At 42.8% G+C, this 18,084-nt stretch overlaps 1 protein-coding gene across 1 annotated transcript in view; it reads left to right on the forward strand.

The window, feature by feature from the left end:
- Nucleotides 1-18,084, forward strand: part of pola1 (polymerase (DNA directed), alpha 1) — a 46,709-nt gene that overhangs the window by 17,420 nt on the left and 11,205 nt on the right. The window contains exons 27-35 of the mRNA XM_053412985.1: nucleotides 2,475-2,507; nucleotides 2,596-2,688; nucleotides 2,787-2,992; nucleotides 3,268-3,400; nucleotides 3,545-3,673; nucleotides 3,857-4,031; nucleotides 4,593-4,774; nucleotides 8,614-8,745; nucleotides 15,470-15,586. Of these exons, the coding sequence (XP_053268960.1) occupies nucleotides 2,475-2,507; nucleotides 2,596-2,688; nucleotides 2,787-2,992; nucleotides 3,268-3,400; nucleotides 3,545-3,673; nucleotides 3,857-4,031; nucleotides 4,593-4,774; nucleotides 8,614-8,745; nucleotides 15,470-15,586 (1,200 nt within the window). The remainder of the gene's footprint in view (nucleotides 1-2,474; nucleotides 2,508-2,595; nucleotides 2,689-2,786; nucleotides 2,993-3,267; nucleotides 3,401-3,544; nucleotides 3,674-3,856; nucleotides 4,032-4,592; nucleotides 4,775-8,613; nucleotides 8,746-15,469; nucleotides 15,587-18,084) is intronic.

The raw sequence follows: 18,084 nt of genomic DNA on the forward strand, positions 1-18,084 counted from the left end.
CTGTGTTGGTATGTGTATAGAAATGAGCGCACACACCAGCAGTTGCACACATTCCAGCGTCATGGTCAAATGACTTGTCTTTCACATGGTTCATTCCTTGATGCAGTTTGTCCTGCTGGAAGTGACAGCATATGGAAAACCCGTCTAAATGAGTCCACACATCAATTACATCAACACCTTCTCACCGCACTCATCCTCCCCTCGCGCCGCACTTTTCTCGCACTCTGTCTTCTCTACATCTCTCTATCCATCACCTCTCGGCACTTTGCTTTTGTTTCTCCGTCTTTTGTTTTTCATTTGATCCTCGTCTTCTGTCTCGCTCTCTTTAAACCACTTCTCTCTTACTGCATCAACGTGAAAAGAAATACTGAAGAGAGATTACTCATAATAAATTTGAACATAGATTTTCTAATTCAATATATGAGATAACAAAGTAGAAGGGGCGTTGAGACTGAGACCTCATCAATTGTCAATGCATTCAAAACCGATATGTAATTCTATGAGAGAGAATTCTTGGATCATGACTTTAAAAATTGTAAATACAGTCAATGCATTGCAACTTGACATACCCGGAACGTGTCCAGAAAATGTTGCAGCAGGTAAATACTTTTTTGCTGGGATGCGTCTGCATTTTTTTGAATGAGTCTGCTACAGGCTGGATGTTTCTACCATCTCCACACAGGGGCAGAGTCAGAGCGACCATCTGGTTCTTGGTCACCTCTGTTTCCAAGACCTTTCTCCCCCTCTTGCTCAAATTAGCTCTTTCAACCCAATGGCCTTAGTTTGGCAACCGGTCGAAAATCAATTAGGGTCAGAGGATGTCAGATAGGTAGGTGGTCCCTCATGCAGTATGTGGTCCACAAAGCATTTGCATTCAGCTCAGACAATATAGCCACAGACTACAAAACATCTCTGGTACCTTCACGCCTCTATTGAGAGTTGTCCACTTGTGATCTTGCACCTGACACAGATGTTTACTGCAGGTATGACGAGAGCTGAAGGGAATCTAGAGAAACGAAAGGCACCTAACCTTAATTTCAAGTCTCCTATCAAAGTGTCCGAATACTAGTCCTTGTCAATAAGTCAGCAAACAGTTCTTAAATTCTGTTTTACCCTTGTCATGGGATATTCAGTGTAGATTAATGAAAAGACATTTTAATATAAAGTTAAGGAGAAAAAAAGGATGCAGCATAACAAAATGCGGAAAAATGAAGGATTCTGAATTATTCGCTCAGTCCTTTCTATTTATCTACCTCTTCTTCTTATTTCTAGATGATGAATAAAATACTCTTACATTTACTAGATGTGGCCGTGATCTACATTTTAACCTGGAATGAAAAGGCATTTTCATTCATGATTTGAAAGCTTTTATCCACTAAAATGCAGTAATCTTTTTACTGAAAATGTCGGTAATGCCATCATATTAGACGTCACAAATTACAGCGGTAGGGTCGCTTTTGGTTTTAAGATTTATCGACATGTACCCTCAATCTTACTAAGTCCTGAGAATTATTTCATATCCTTCTTTCCCTCCTCGTCTTCCTCAACCAGTGTGAGTCAGTTTAGTCGATTCGTCTGCATAAAAGCTTAGCAGCACATTTCAGGGTGTATGTGCTCAGGCCAAAATCTGTGTGTGTTTGTTTGTGGTGAGACCTTGACCTTGACTGCAGTCCCTAATGGAGATGGCTGTTCTGTGAATGAGCCAACCCCCCCCCTGCCGTACAGCAGTATCGAGAAGCCCATAAAGCATGCTGAAGTCCCACTCTGGTTTCAGGGAGTGGAACACCGTCCGTCCGTCTCTCCCCCCCCACAATTCCATTGCTGCCTAACCCCGCCCCCTCCTGACACTCTGAAATAGCCACGTCCTTGTCCCGACGCTGAGCACAGTGCGAGTCGGGGTGTGTATATATCCGGCTGTGGTTGATTGAGGAGCAGATTGCTGGTGACAGGTCACACTGCGTTCCGTCCCTCCGACCCCCCAGATTAGCGACCCAGAGCCCCCACCCAACTCTCCACTCCTCTGGGCCCCCACCTGTTGGGATCCCTCTGCTGCACAGATCTCTCCCTCTTTCACACTAGCACACACACACACACACACACACAAGCGGTGGACAACCTGCGTTTACAGAATTCTCTTATTTGTCTGTCACTCTCTCTGCGGGTGATAAAGGCCATTACGAGTCATTAAGAAGTGTGTGTCTGTGGGGGGGGGGGTTGAAAAGACTCCTGTCACAGCACACTCTCATAATTGCCCTCTTGGCCAATTATCCCCCATTTAAAAGCAAGTCACCTGCTCTGCTCTCATGTACACACGAATTCATGCATACACACCACTCACTACACACACACAATCGCCCAACAAATAAGATAGAAACATAATCTTTGCTTGGTTGTTTACAGTGTATGTGCTGCAGTGCGCTTTGTAGTCGACATTTACATCCATTCATGCTGTCGTGTTTGCTTTCCTCTTTCAGATTCTGATGAACACAAAAGACCTGGTTCAGAAGGTGAGATATCAACAAGCCTTCAGTTGTTGTTCACTGAAAAGGGTTTTGGAACAATATGACCTAAAACCTTTAATCTTTTGTGACCTAGATGAATCTGGAAGTCATCTACGGAGACACGGACTCAATTATGATCAACACCAACAGCCGGTCTTTGGAGGAGGTCTTCAAACTCGGCAATAAGGTCCGTTTGTGAATTTATTTGACTGTGACTCAATGTTTTCGCCACATATTTACCCGGCAATCTATCAAATGTACATCTCTTATGTTCATTACTTCCAGGTAAAAGCTGAAGTGAACAAGCTCTACAAACTGCTGGAGATTGACATCGACGGCGTGTTTAAGTCCCTCTTACTGCTGAAGAAGAAGAAATACGCAGCCTTGGTTGTGGAGAATCACGGCGATGGACAGTACACCGTCAAGCAGGAGCTCAAAGGGCTGGATATTGTCCGCAGAGATTGGTGTGACCTGGCCAAGGAATGTGGCAAGTACGTTGAATATACCAAACTGAACTTTGGATTTTCTCTCCCAAATGCTTGTGTCGGCAAATAAAGCTACTGTCCTGTTAGCATGTTGAAAGGGCACTAACCGGGATGTTAAAGGTTTCTATTGGTCTTTAATAGACATCCATCAATTGCCAATATCACTTATCCTTTGAGGGTCGCGGCTGGAGCCAATCCCAGTTGCCATTGGACGATCTATTTAATAAACATTACAGCAGAAATACTCCTGCATGATAAAATCCTATTTTCTCCTCTCCCAGCTACGTGATTGGTCAGATCTTGTCGGACCTGAGTCGTGATGTCATTGTGGAGAACATCCAGAAACACCTGGTGGAGACGGGAGAGAAGGTAGCAGATGGAACCATACCTCTGAACCAGTATGAGATAAACAAGGTGAGGACTTTCTTAAAATGTGTAATAAAAACACAACTCAAATCAAATCAACACAACTGAAGTGAGGCTCTGCCTATAGGGAGCCATCCTTACTGTATTTTCTCATCTTGATGGTCATTTTTGTCTTTTCTCCTCCTCTTTCAGGCACTGACTAAAGATCCTCAGGACTACCCAGACAAGAAGAGCCTCCCTCACGTCCACGTGGCTCTATGGATGAACTCTCAGGGCGGGCGGGTCAAAGCTGGAGATACAGTTTCTTACATCATCTGTAAGGTGTGTGCATACAAAAAAGATGTGAATATGACTGGGGTACAGAAATTGTATAGGGGTTTTATCATTTACCCGATCATGAACAAATATAGTTGAAGTTCCACGGATACTTCTGTGTTTACAAACCTACAGTGCAGGGTACAATCTACCACTGAAACCACTGCATATCTTGTTTTTATCCCGCAGGATGGCTCCACACTCGCAGCCAGTCAGAGAGCCTACGCTTTGGAGCAACTCCAGAAGCAGGAGGGTCTCAGTCTGGACACTCAGTACTACCTGGCCCAGCAGGTCCACCCCGTGGTGTCTCGCATCTGTGACCCCATTGAGGGCATTGACAGCGTGCTCATAGCCACGTGGCTGGGTAGGTTAATTACAGGTTATGAGAAACTGTAAAAGGCTTTAATTGTATTGAGAGTGGGCTGCCCATCATCAATCAGGTGCTAGATCATGATTCTAAGTTTTTCAGGTTTCTTTGTCTTTAAAAACACGGGGGCGAAAGTTTTGAGTGAAAAGTCTTGACCTCAACTTGCAAAAAGCAACGACATAATTTACATTTAAAGTTTAAACACAATTTCTCTCTCTTGCTCTTTTATAAATACACTCTGTCCTTGAAGTATTTGTGCGGTACAGATACATCAGTGTGCTGCTACTAATCTCTCTTTATATGTTGGCATTAGAATTCTAATTCCGATGTTTAATGGTCCATTGACAGCTGAGACCTCCAAACATAGGAACGATGTCAGGCCCGATTTCGTAATGGTCCAATAAAAGTACAAAATAGATGTCGCATTGTTGTTTAATGGTCATAAAAATGGTTTGGCTCAGATGTCGTCACTATTTTCCTTGTGTCTCATCGTCCCTGTCTGTCCATAAACATTTGTTCAAATTACTGTAGATTTATAAATGGCGTTGTCCCCGTCAGGTCTTGACCCCAGCCAGTTCCGGGCTCAGCAGCAGCACCAGAGAGAGGAGGAGGCTGACGGCATGCTGGGAGCTCCGGTCCAGCTGACTGATGAAGAGCGCTACAAAGACTGTGAGAGGTTCACTTTCACCTGCCCACAGTGTGGCACTGACAACATCTACGACAACGTCTTTGAAGGAGCTGTAAGTAAACAGACATTACGCAAGTCCCCTAACAGTTCAATCTGTCCCATTTTATTCCGTGATTCCTAAACTATGAATTTCAAAACTGTATTCTATACCTTCCAAAGTCATCTTTTTGCTTTACCTCAAACACCAAAAGCCCAGACTAGGAAAGAAGTACTGAGGTACGAGTTTATATCATCCCATCTCCTTTTTAAGTTTGATGTTGTGCTTAATTTGATATCCACATCTGGGTCCAAACATAGCAAAAAACAATGTCAGAACCTGTGGATTAATTTGCTATAACGTCATTTGAAGTGAGGCATAAATAAGGAATGATTTCACTTTCAAAAATGTCCAGGCGAGAAAGAGAACACCTGATGGGATTTAATCTACCTCATTTCGCTCTTCGCACAGTTTTTGCTTCTGTGCTGCTCAGCCAAGTCTATTCTACCATCTGAGACCCACAATTACAGCCAGTGATTCAGCACTGTGGTAGATTGCAAATTCCAGAGCTTGGACACGGAAACGGCTACAACACGTCATGACCTAACAACCAAATAGGGGGAAATAAGTTCCAGATGATTTACACCATTAGAATCCTCTGCAGATCTGAGGACCTCATTAAAGTCAGAGATGTGCGGAAGCAAAAGAATCTCACAGATGCCTAGTAAGACAAAAAAGAAAAAATATTGCTTCCCTCACTAATGGATTGTAATGGACTAATCACTAGAGACACAGATAGAAAGTATGAGAGTGGAAGAACAGTGTTTCTGAAGGCATTTCACTCAAACTTCCCGTGAAGGATTCATGCCGTAGTCATCCTCTATATTGTGTCTGTGTCTGTATTTTTAGACAGCTGCCTGGCTCCAATACCGACTCTGTTTTCATTGGCATTGTTTGGACTCCACAACTTGAAAAGCCTTTCCTTTAACCCCTGCTGTTCCATGGACTCACACACACACACACACACACACACACACACACACACACACACACACACACACACACACACACACACACACACACACACACACACACACACACTGATCTCCACCCATTTGCCAGGCCAAGGTCGTGTGTGTGTGTTATCAGCTTCTAATGAGGAGCAGGGCAGCTTTTTCTCGTCTGGAAGACACTAATAAAACTGACAACCGTCTGTCCTTTGCTGGCCCGGAGAACTTGCATTAAATTAGAAAAAGGAGTTTTACACACACACTTTCCATAAAATGAAGGTAACATGTTATACTTCAGCAGAAACTTGCACAAGAACCATATATATGTTTCTTATTTGATTCAGTTAATAATCAAATTCTTGTCTGCGACGAAACAAATTACTTCAGATAGTTTAGTGTTGTTTACATTTTTTCAATTTTAGACTAAACTTACCGGGATTTGAATGATTACTGGTGTTAATTCTCCAACGTGCTTCAGAGGCTGGTATGCACGCAAAGATGCACACGCACAAACACACACAGAAACTGATAAGACAGTAAGTTAATTAGGGTTGTGAACATGGTCTAACAGCTCAATGAGAGGGGAGGACAGATGGGCCTTGACTCCAGCACTGACACAAAGCCAGAGATGTTTGGAGGAGGTGGTGATGGATGATGGAGGACAGACAGAGGAGGAAAGTTGTTTGATGGGGGTATGAAAAGATTAACTAAGGAGGAGGGAGAGTAAGAAATTTGTCTGGAACTCCAGGGATTTCCCTAGGTTCAGTTTAAATAGAGCGTTGGGTGTCCCACATGAAAGCTGCACATTATCAGAGCAAAGACGGGGATGGGAACAGTTCAGGTAGACAGCTGACACTGTCAACCTTTTCAAATTGTTTTACAGAAGGGTGTGTTAAGATTACAGCTGGCTTGGATTTAGATGACATGTAGAGAAGTGAAGCATTTCAAAAGATACTTCCCTGGATTGTTTTGAGCCTGTCTCTCCCGACAGGAAGAAACCACGTAGGGTGTCTTTATTAAATGTGGCATTTAATTAAACTAACCTAAATAGCAGAACAACTGGCTGATTAAGTGACGGTTGCAACTTGCTTTGGAGGGGGAGTGCATTTGTCAAATTCAAGTTTGGAATGAAACGAGTGAGATAAAGGAGTGGAAAGGGAGGATACCATGGAGAGAGAAGAAGGGAGGCTGTTCAAGACCGGAAAGAAAATAAAACATGAAGAAGTGGAGAAGAGACATAGGCTGCATGCACACACTAAGGTTTCATCTGAAAACACATGCACTGTGCTGTGGAGGCCTCTGATGTCCACACTTCTCTGGAGGTTTAGAGAAGTTTGGAAATGCTGCTGGCCACGTCTTAGTTTGAAAACCCTGCGGCTGCGATTTAGTCTGGACGGGCAGATACTGAGATGTAGACACTCAAGACTGTTTTTAGGATGTAGCCTGCAATTGTGTTTAATGTGTGAATTTACTCAATGAGTCGAACAGGTCTAAAATATTTTTTTCCCTAGAAAGGAAATGATTTAAGCAAACAAAGAGTCAGCGTGTGGCTGAGTGTGGAGGGGGGGCACACGCGTACAGAAACCTTTTTTTGCTGCTATCAATGCGACAGTTAAATGGAGCTCAGGTTGAAGGGAGCAAGTGTTTAAAGCAGTTATATTTAGTGTAATTGTTATGTACTCTGGTTACTTTTCCCCCCCTCATTGCATGAACTGTAAGTCTTGCTGTCAAGTGGACAGTGAGTTCACGTTGACCCGTTGGCTTCAGGCTGCAATATTACCACACCCAGAGGTGTTTTAAGCCTTTACACCTCCCGCTTGACACGCTCTTTGTGCAGGTTTGAAGTTAATGGCGACGTTTCCTATGTTGCATAACTGCTTTTTCTCAGCATAGAGTTAAAAATGCAGCTGTGATGAATCCCTATGCAGATACAGTAATGTTTATGCGCAGGATGCAGCACTGATGGGAGACAGATTTTAATTACTGTACTGAGACTGTAGTAAATGCCTCCTGCTACACAGACTCCATCGTGTGCAGGCTTTTTCATACAGCGCATTAAGAGTTAAGAGTTTAGCCCTTCATCTTTTGTTTCCCCCTAAACCTATCTACTCTCGCTACCCCATAATGACCAAGCAAAAACACAAGTCCTCACGTCTTCATAGGTGTGAAGCCATGGACTTTGTGCAACAAGATTTTTTGGTCCTCTCAAACTCTGAGAAAACCACTGGTGGACACTGGACAGACATTTTCTCCCTTCCCAGAGACATTCAATTGGATACATGTCAGGGTCCTTAGCTGCTCCTAGGGTCATTAACCTGTTGGAAGTTGAACCTTTGGCTCAGTCTGGGGTCCTCAGCGCTCTGGACAAGAATATCTCTGCACTCTGCTCTGTCTAAACCTGACCGGTCTCCCTGTCACTGCGGCTGAAAAACGTCCTCACAGCTTGATGCTGCCCCTGTCACGTTTGCCTTTCCAAAATATGTCCAGTCAACTGAATTTACCACCTGCTGACATCGGAGTGTGGAACATAAGGATGATCAGGAGAAATGGGAGGCACCTGAGATTCATTTCAAGTCAAGTAGTAAAGTGTCTAATTACTTATGTCAATGTATTTCAAAATGTCCTGTTTACACCTTTTTATTTTGGGATATGGAGCAAAGATTATGGGAAAAAAATTACTTAACTGATTATTTGAACATATAAGACTGCAACATGACAAAGTGTGAAAAAAATAAAAGAATAATTTGGGTAGACGGTCTAAACGTACTGTTTACCGCTGCATGACAATGTATTCTATTTTGGATCTGTACTTTGAATGTGACTAAAGATGGTGACATATAAAGTACATGTGGACCGTTTGGATGCTTTTCTCAGATTTGACATGTGCCGTTTTCTCTTTTGCAGGGTTCAAATTTGGAGCCCGGCTTAATGCGATGTTGTCACAACCCCTGTGGGAGCTGCCCCATCGACTTCACCGTCAACATTAGCAACAAACTGCTACTAGACATCCGTCGCTACATCAAGAAATACTACTCTGTGAGTATTCCTCTGTTCTTGTGGCAGGTTGCATGCATGAGCTCTTACCACCTGCAGGCCCACTTAATTTAGTTTTCATCTGGTATCTAATACTACAACTTGATAGAGGAGAATAGTGCAGCTGGCCAGAGTCTCCAGTTTTTTTTCATTTCTCATGGTACATTTGAGTCCGTCTAGAAACTGCTTCATTTATGCTCGATCAAACGTTGAGGTTGTTTGCATATCAGTGTCTATCAACACATTCTTAAATAGATTAATTCAAGTGTTTAGACAAACTGAGCCGTATGTAATGAAACATTTAGCACTTGTGAAAATTGACCTTTCGCTAAGTGTTTATGAAAGTGTTGGACTGTATTTAACACAATGGGGGATAGAACGGATGCAGTGAAGCTAAGAGAAGCTATCAAAAAAGATCTGGTACCGAAAATGAAGGAAACCTCAGCAGGAAACTGCACTGACATTTCCACCAAAGAGCACATTATGCTTTTAAAACATTAAGGAAAAAAACAGACAGATTTGTAGCAGCATGATCCGTGAAAACACTTAGATGTTTTTTTTTTAACTTTGAATACCAAGCTTCACGTGTGCTCTTTCAGTAGATGGTGAAGTGAAATGATTAAATCACGTCCGGAGAAATTGGGTTAGTAGAGAAACAGCGAAAACTAAAAATACAGCAAATTTAGCATAGTTGACTTAAAAGATCAAGTCGATTTGTGTCAATAGTGTGTGAGTTAGTCTTGGCTTGAAGATTTAACCATAAACCACCACATAGCTTCTGCTTCGGGGCAGGAACACAGTGCATGTCCGGTGTCTTTGTACCGTGCTGTCTCAGCCTGTCGCATGTCCTCACTGCCCCAGTGATCTGCCCTCACTTCACACTCAGCGGTTCTTTGGACCTGTGCAGTGCTTACATGTTGCTTTGTGTAGGTTCAGTCCGCTCTGGAGTTTATGAGACATGTATTTAAACAGGGGCTAAAGACGAGCCGACGGTTTGTCCCATAGATTGTGAAGCTATGCAGTGTTCTATCTCCGTTGATCCAGGATCATGGATTTGAGTTCAGCGGGTTATTGCGGAGACCGGTTCTGTGTGTGTGTTCTACTCCAGATGTTTTTCTGATCCATCCCATCTTGTGATGAAATACTTTGTAGAGGTTCCCAAGCCATCGTCACACTCTGAAACTGAAAGGGCGCTCAGAAAGTGCATACCTCCTTCATGCTCCTCAAGAGGAGTTTGAGTTTCAGGAAGCTGTCGTGAGCATTTGGATGATTGACTGTTAACATCCCTAGTCAGTATTCATAAGACTATACATGAAGATATTTGATTGATATAAGTTTCCTGCTTCTAGTTTTACATCTTCATTTCCTTTAGGAGTAGCCTATGTGTAGCTACTTAGATTTATGTTGGTACAGTATTTGATATCCACTGACAGAACTATCTTTTAAGTTGTTGAAACAGAGACTGAAAGTAGAAAGAGAGGATGTGATGCAGAAGTAGAGGACGTGTTGTCACTGCTCCTGACGAGCAGCTCGAGAGGGAATTCAACTGGATTCCTGTGTTGTCTGTCGAGCACCCTCTCCCTCCTGGTAGCTTCTAACACCTTGGTCTTGTAAGTGGAATGCACTGTCTGTAAAAGTGTGTGTATATGTGTGTGTGTGTGTGTGGCAGGGTTACTCTCCCACAGTGCTGAACAGAAATCAATTAGTGCGGTGAATGTGTGGGGAGCGAGTCCCCCTCAACCCCTTTGTCACGATGTGTGAAACAGCTGCTACCGCTGAATACTTACACCTCACACAGCAACACACACACTCACACACACACCGCTGGAGGCTGAACAGCAGTGGACACAGCGCACACACAGCAGGGCAATGAAGAGGGGTAATATTGTGTAATTAAGGATTCCTTTCAGGCCGAGGGAGAGTTCAAATAGAGCTGTTTGTCTGGCCAGATAGAGTGAAAGCTCTGTACCTCTCTCTGTGTGTTCGTGTGTACAAGAATATGTGCATGTGTGTTGGCGTCCTAAGCTTGGACCACAGAGACATTAATCATTAGTAATGTCCTCCCCATCCCCACCATTATCAATAAACCAGCACCCTGAGAATGGGCAAACACTTGTTCACTTACTCTATCTCTCTCGCCCTCCCCCTGTGTGTGTGTGTCTCTCTCTCTCTCTCTCTCTCTCTCTCTCTCTCTCTCTCTCTCTCATAAACACACTGTTGTCATCCTTTCATCCTCTCATCCCACTGTCTTGGGCAAGATGAGAGATTTGCTTGTTTCCTGAGCCACCCAATTCTTCTTTTTCTTTTTTCTTTTTTAAACTCCTCCCGTCTAACCACCGTTGCCATGGCATTTAACAAATTATTGCAATTACCCTCGTCATGTGGGTCGCCCCTGGAAACGGTCTGAGGGGCAAGAGAAGAAAGGGGGAGGGAGAGAGAGAAAGGGTGAATGAAGACCAGAGAAGGTGATAATCCTGTTTTGAACAAAAGGTCAAATTGTTGAATAGAGAAGCTTTGATTAAGCGGAGGAGGTACAAAGTGGAACCGTTTGAGCTTTATTCACTCCGTGAGTGTGTATATGTGTGTGTGTGTGTGCGTGTGAGAGAGTGTTTGTGAAGTAGACCGATTTTCATTCACTTTAGAGCTAAAGTGTTGACTGATGAAACCAGTCGTAGAGCTCTTCCTAGTGTGTTTGTGAGTCGAGGTGGATTCCTCTGGAATAGGACTCACGTCAGAGAGGCTTCTCCATTGTTTTAAAAATGGTGCTGAAATAATTACTTCATTAGTCAGTTATTTTTCCATTCTCTAAAGTAAAAAGTCTATTGGTCAAATGGGAGTATCGGCAGGACCTCAATACCATGGCTCCTTCCCCGGATCACTACTGCAACTAGAATATTTGGCTTCATTACAGAGTAGTAGGAAGCTGAAGAAATGTTGTCCATCTTTATTATGGTTGCACCCCTTATAAACAATACCTTGCCATGATTCATAAAATAAGTATGACCCAATGGTACCGAAAAAGGAGTTAGGAATTTAAAAACCATAGCACCAAGTCCAGAGAATCAACATTTGCAAATACACCTCTGTAGTTTCCTGATAGAACCACAGAAATAAGAGGTTTATAGTTTAAGGTCTAAGTATCAGAGCCGAAACTGTTTGATTTCAACACCAGGAAGACTTTGGAACAGACGAGGGTTAATAAAAACGAACAGACCATCGCAGGGAGAGAGAAGGTATATTTCCAGGTGGGCCCTGTCGTGGCCTGGACTTGCCTCTGTTTGGTTAAATTATCTGGAACTCATTTGACGTCTACATTCAATGTGTCAGATATCCACTGCTATAATTATGTAATTATGAGCCTTTATTCTCTCGCGTCCAACTGTACACCCCCACCCTTGCTCCATAGAAATGCCTCAATTAGGTTTCTCTTTCTTTTTGTTGTTCTTTCTGCCTCGCTCCGCATGTGTGCTTCTTGCTTTTAATCCTTTCTGTGCGGCTCACACACATCTGCTGCACTTAATCCTAACTTATTTTTTTATTTTTTGTGTGTGTGGGTGGGTTTTGGGTAACAGTCACAGAGCAGAGTGGCATTGTGGGTAGATTTTCCTGCTTTTAGCCTTCCCAGTTGTGTGCGTATTTGCCACTTGAGTCTTTGATTTGTGTCATTAATTCATCTTAATGCACGAGAATAGGAAGCGATTCATATTTTTGTGTCCACAGTGAATGGTGTGTGCTTGTGGTGTGTCATGGGAACAGCCGTGTGTACCAAGGCTTGTGTCACAAGAAATACACACATAAAAAAATATGGCGATCAAACAGCATCTCTCGGACTCCTTATCTGTCACCACTACGAGCCATTGTCCCGAACGTGTCTTTATCAGAGACAGTGGAGCGGTCTCATTTCCCATGAGGCTCAGCTCTTTGCACAAGCTCGGTGTAGGTGTTTAGATAATTAGTCCCCGAGCTCAGATTTGTGGGTACAACTGTGAACTCTGGGACTTTCTAATTGATTTGGGACATGCATGTGTGTTTGCGTGAAAATGTGTGTTTGGTTTTCATTTGGAAAGGTTTGGCAGCGTGTGTGTGAGCCTGTAGATGAAATGAAGCCCTCCTCTTCCTTCCTACTACCACACATTTTAGTTTGGTAAAAACACAGAAAAACGTAAAAAAATGTGTTATAAGACATGAGGTTTGTCTTTAAATTATGTTTGTATCAGTTTATAAAACACTTTACGCTTAATAGACAAGACATATTGGATCATTAAAGATCATTTAGACTCTTGGGACTGTGGAAGATGTGTTGAGCAAATCCCGAAAGATCCAGATAAATGGAGCAAAGCTGCTCTTATAGGCATGAAAGTAGAGGAAATTATTATGCACGATAGAAAAAGCCCCAAGTCCGAAGCGACTATTTCAATTGATTTAATACAATTATTGTGTTATTATTGAGAGACAACAGACCTCAGTCCATTTGAGATTCAGTGGGGGTAATTACAAATTGCTGCTCACTCACTGTCCCCATGAAAGTTTACCGAATGAAGGCAGCAAGATTCATCAATGTGCCGGATTTGGAAGTGAAAGATGTAACCACTGTAGCATTGTCACTGGTGTACATGGTGCTTTCTTTTGTTGTGTTTCCAGTTTCCGACATGTTGGTTTCATGTTGGTTTCATCATTGGAAACGCCTCCACTGGCAGCGGGTTTACCTGCGTTTAAAAAACCTTCTGATTTTGGTGTAAAATGTATATTTGTCTTTGAAGAGTTATTTTAAAAAGCCTCGTACAGTGTAAACAGATTCCTCATGTAACCAGCTACACTTTGTCCTATTTGGTTCTTACCATTAAAGGTTCTTTTCGGGTTCTTTCACGGTGGAAAACAATTTTCACACTGTAGAGTACGTTGAAAAGACAGAAATGATCTTCATCGTTTACTTTGTTGTTTTTAGCTGCTGCTCAAAACTAATCCCGAAAGGAGACAAAGGCAAACGCTAAAATCAATCGGAGAAACGTTGCGTGTGAGGGGGACGCGGATGGAGGGACAGGTGCAGTGAATGGAAGGAAGGAAAGATGGATGGAGGATGGACTCAAAAGCTTTGATAGCGGTGGGTCTTATCCTCTGTCATTAGTTGGGCATTAACCCCCCCTCCCCTTTAAACCCCCCTTAGTAATGACAGGGCATAAGAAGCAGGAGGGAGGAGGGCTCTGGAAGAATACAGGGAGATTGAGAGGGTTATACCACAGCACCTGCCCAGGGTCACTACCTCACCCCAGGGGTCCTAACTACTGCCGTTTTGGCTGTCCGCTGCACTGCCCGTCTGACAAGCACTCCCAGAGCAGGGCGGCGACGCGCGGCAGCTGAAGTTACATTGAAACGTAAGGAGTGATTGAGTGAGGCCGGTGCGATGTGAAGTCAGATGTTAACCTCTGTTCTTATCCCTCTTTCTTTGCCCGCCGCTCGCACTTGTTTTACGGCTCCTGTTTTTCTTTCTGCCGAGTACTTTTCCTGTCACTGTGTTGTGCAGAATTATAGCAGCTAAATGGAAGCAACAATTTTCAGTCACATTTTTTCATTACCAGGAACAGTTTTTAAAGTGTCTCCGAGGCATCAAAAGTTGTTTTTCTTTTTGTCAATTTTTAAGAGCACCTTATTGACAATATAAACACCCACATGAACACGTGTTATAACTAAGCAATCGTGCAGGGGAGTAAAAGCTGCTGTGAACGTCTTCTTCTCACGCGTGTTGTGAGATATTTACATCAGGGGTCCCTTTGGCCAGGAAACAGCTGGAATTCAAAGTTATTTCAAAGTGAGAATCGTAGAATGGAACTTGACGAATGGGTCAGAGAGTATTTTAAAACTTAAAGATCATTTCTGTGTTTTATATTTTCTTCAGAGCAGCCGAAACCTCAATAGAGACCAGAATGCTCAGGGCTTAATAAGTGAGAATGGAGCCTTTTAGGTCAAGGATGTGTTAAAGGTCTGTTTGTCTGACCTTTACCAGGATTACGCAAAAACGACTAAACTGATTTTCTTGAAAATTTGCAGAATGGTGGGTTCTGTGACAAGAAAGACGTCATTGACGTTTGGAGCATATTCGAACAAGGGAGTGGATCCAGAAGAATAATTTATATTTCTTTAAATAAAGGCGAGATAGGGTTCTGTTTGACATTTTGTGAATTTTTCATTTAATGTCTTGAAATTCCTATTAATAGGCGTAATTTGGTGCAGATCTGGACAATGATCCAGATTTTGTGAATCAAAATAAATATTTTTAGTGCGTGAGTCAGTTACTCTACATTGAGGAAACTTCCACTGTGTCTCTTTAGATTTCAATTTTCAAGTGCTTCCTATTGATATTCTCCTGGATCTGTAGTTAGTTGATTGACATAACGTTGTAATCTTTTGGTTTGTCTCTCACAAGTATATGAATTGCCTGAATGTAATGTAAACAGTTTGCAGAAAACTTTTTTGTTCAGGATATATGTATCGGATCTCAGTAAATTGAGGCAATATGATGATGGAGTGGCCTTTCAGCCTTGGTGGACACATGCAGTAACTTATCTGTCCTTATGAATGGTTTGTAGAATGTGAGAAAACCCTGTAACACGGAGAATGTTTGCAAGTTTTCATTGGAAATACATCAACAATCCATGAAAACACTTGCCATTTATGTTTCTATTGTTTAATGTTGGTTGTGTCCCAGTTAATAGAATCATGTGTCTGACAGGGCTGGTTGGTGTGCGAGGACCTGACCTGTCAGAACAGGACCAGACGTTTACCCATCGCCTTCTCCCGCCACGGACCCATCTGCCCCGCCTGCACCAGGGCGACACTCAGACCTGAGGTAATCACACACACACACACACACACTTACATAGCTATGCATCTTCTTATTGGACTAAAGAAACGCACACCACAAAACTCACACACTGCATTCAGTATGATATGACCAGCTGATGGTGCTATAGAGCTGAAGTATCATAGCACCAGCATTATAGTCTCTGTACATCTCTGCTCATTAGGATCAGATTACAGCACGTATACGCACCAATAACATCGATCTTCTCTTTGTCTTCCGTGTGTATGTGTGTGTGCGATGGTGCGTCCGTGCACACACGCTTTCCCCTCACGTGTGCGAAGGCACTAAGAGCTGAATGGTAGTCGAACCATTAAAAGCATCTGTCTGTCCAGCCTCTGCCTTATGAACACTTTGTTAGCTTGACCACTGGATTTAAGAGAAACACTCTCCCTTTCAATTTGAGAATGACGTTTCTTTTCTCTTTTTTTTGTTCTCTCGTACTGTTCGGTCTAAATCCTGGCCTTAACTCACTCTTGTCAGTTTTTTTTTTACCCCGCGTGCTCTGCTCCTGTCTGTCCCCACTGGCTGCTTTGCTGTGTCGGGCTCTGTGGCGACATGTTGTAAACCAGAAGGCCAATTTCTGCTGTCTCTGTAGCCACTTACGCGGCCATTGCTGTGTCTGAGGGCCGTGGCACTTTCAACCTGCGGGCTGAATAAAACATTTAACTCTCTGTGCTCACTCATGCACCCTTTCTCTACTCTAAAAAACATGTGGCCTGTCCTTATTTTACCTGGTCTCTGCCCCGCTGCTCGACTGCCTGCTCTATCATTATACAGTCTTACATCTATTGAAGCCAGGTAACGATTATGACACAAGACTTACCTAGCAAAGGCCACTGGGTACTTTGCATAAAGCTAGAAAATAGGACAAATTTAATAATCTAAATTCAATATAAATGGTTTAAAGAAGTAATTAAACACACAAATACAAGTATCTCCCTCAAATGAGTGGGGTTGTTATCAAATAAGCTGCTTGTATGTGAAATCATGAAAGTTTGAGTAGATTTTTCTGGAACATTTCCTGCCAGACCCCGAGCAAAATGTCTAGAAAATGTCCGGAACCTTTAAAAACATTCACAGCAAGGGAATGGGCATGTTCCGGACCTTTTCCTTTGGTGGGGAACGACTCAGACAATCTCCTGCTGCGTTCCTCTTACGTAAAAGGCAAACTCCAGAGAATATCTGAACCCATTTTTTCGATATTTTCCGGAGAATATGTCTGAAAACAGCTAAAGAATCCAAAACAATCAACAGAACCTGTACGTGTGCAGTGGTCCGGCTCAGCTCCTTCTTTCTTGTGTCTCGTCTTGGGGGGCGGTCCTACCATCAGGCTGAAGCATCTCAGTACATGACAATATACCGACTTGTATACAGATGGTATGAGAAGTTAGCAAAAACGGCATCATGTTCATCCACTGAATTTGTTCCTGTGACGCTTGTTTCATAAATTCCACTCTGGGGACATTTAAGCACAGAGCGAGATTTGAAACTGAGGATTTGGGGCAGGAATGCAGAATAATGTTTATTCCAGCGTTTCCTGATTTTCCTACATTTGTCCATCAGTGTTGACACAAGTATCACATAACACCTACAAAGCTTTGTTTAAATATTTAATATAATATAAAATGTCAAAAGTAGCAGTCAATTAATGAAAATGTGGGATTGGATAAATATGAAGAAAAAGTTAAATGTAAATGCCTTTTGAGTATTTTAATGAAATCAGTATTAACATAACTTTCATTTTTTCAGTGTTAGGTAACACTGTTGTCTGAATCAAGCTATTGAATGGAGATTAATAGCCCTGCAGCTTACATATTAAATTGCTGCCAATTATGCAAAGTACTCAAGAGGCCATTCATGGCTTTTGGAGCTGGTGGTAGATCGGCTGTGACTCAAACAAGTAGAGACGATGATGATGCTTCCACACGCCCCTGCTGAGAGGTTGTCTTTCTTTTTATAGACACATTTATTATAGTTTTTTTGGTTTGTTAGAACTTCCATGAGGTTTCTGTGCATCCAGCCAGAGGCTCTGTTTTGGCTGCTTTCCCTTTCATCGCAGATTATGGAGCTAATATCAGCCGTAGCCAGAGAGGCATGCAGGGTTTGGTCTTTGCGTATGTTACGCAAAATTTGCTTGTTTGTGCCAGAGCCTCTGTGAAGGCACTTCCTCTTGTTTAACTCCGCTTTCCCTTTCCCTCTCGCGCATCATGCTACATTTACCATCGCTGTGGGTGCTGCCTCTCTCATCTTCCATCCGTCTCTCCCTCTCTGCCTCTTTCTTTTCCTCCCTCGCTTACTCGCTCCCTCCCTTTCTCTCTGGACACAGATTCAGAGCGTGATCTGATCTCCATGTAATGGGAGAGTAATAGGCACTCTGCCTTGATTGGTTGGTAATTTTGGGGAGTTATGCACAGGTGCAATTTGTAATATTTTCAGTAAATTAAATTTCTTTCTCTCCCTCGCTCCTCGTCTCTCCCTCCCTC

The sequence above is a fragment of the Pleuronectes platessa genome, chromosome 20 (assembly GCF_947347685.1).
Source record: "Pleuronectes platessa chromosome 20, fPlePla1.1, whole genome shotgun sequence".
Lineage (NCBI taxonomy): Eukaryota > Metazoa > Chordata > Actinopteri > Pleuronectiformes > Pleuronectidae > Pleuronectes > Pleuronectes platessa.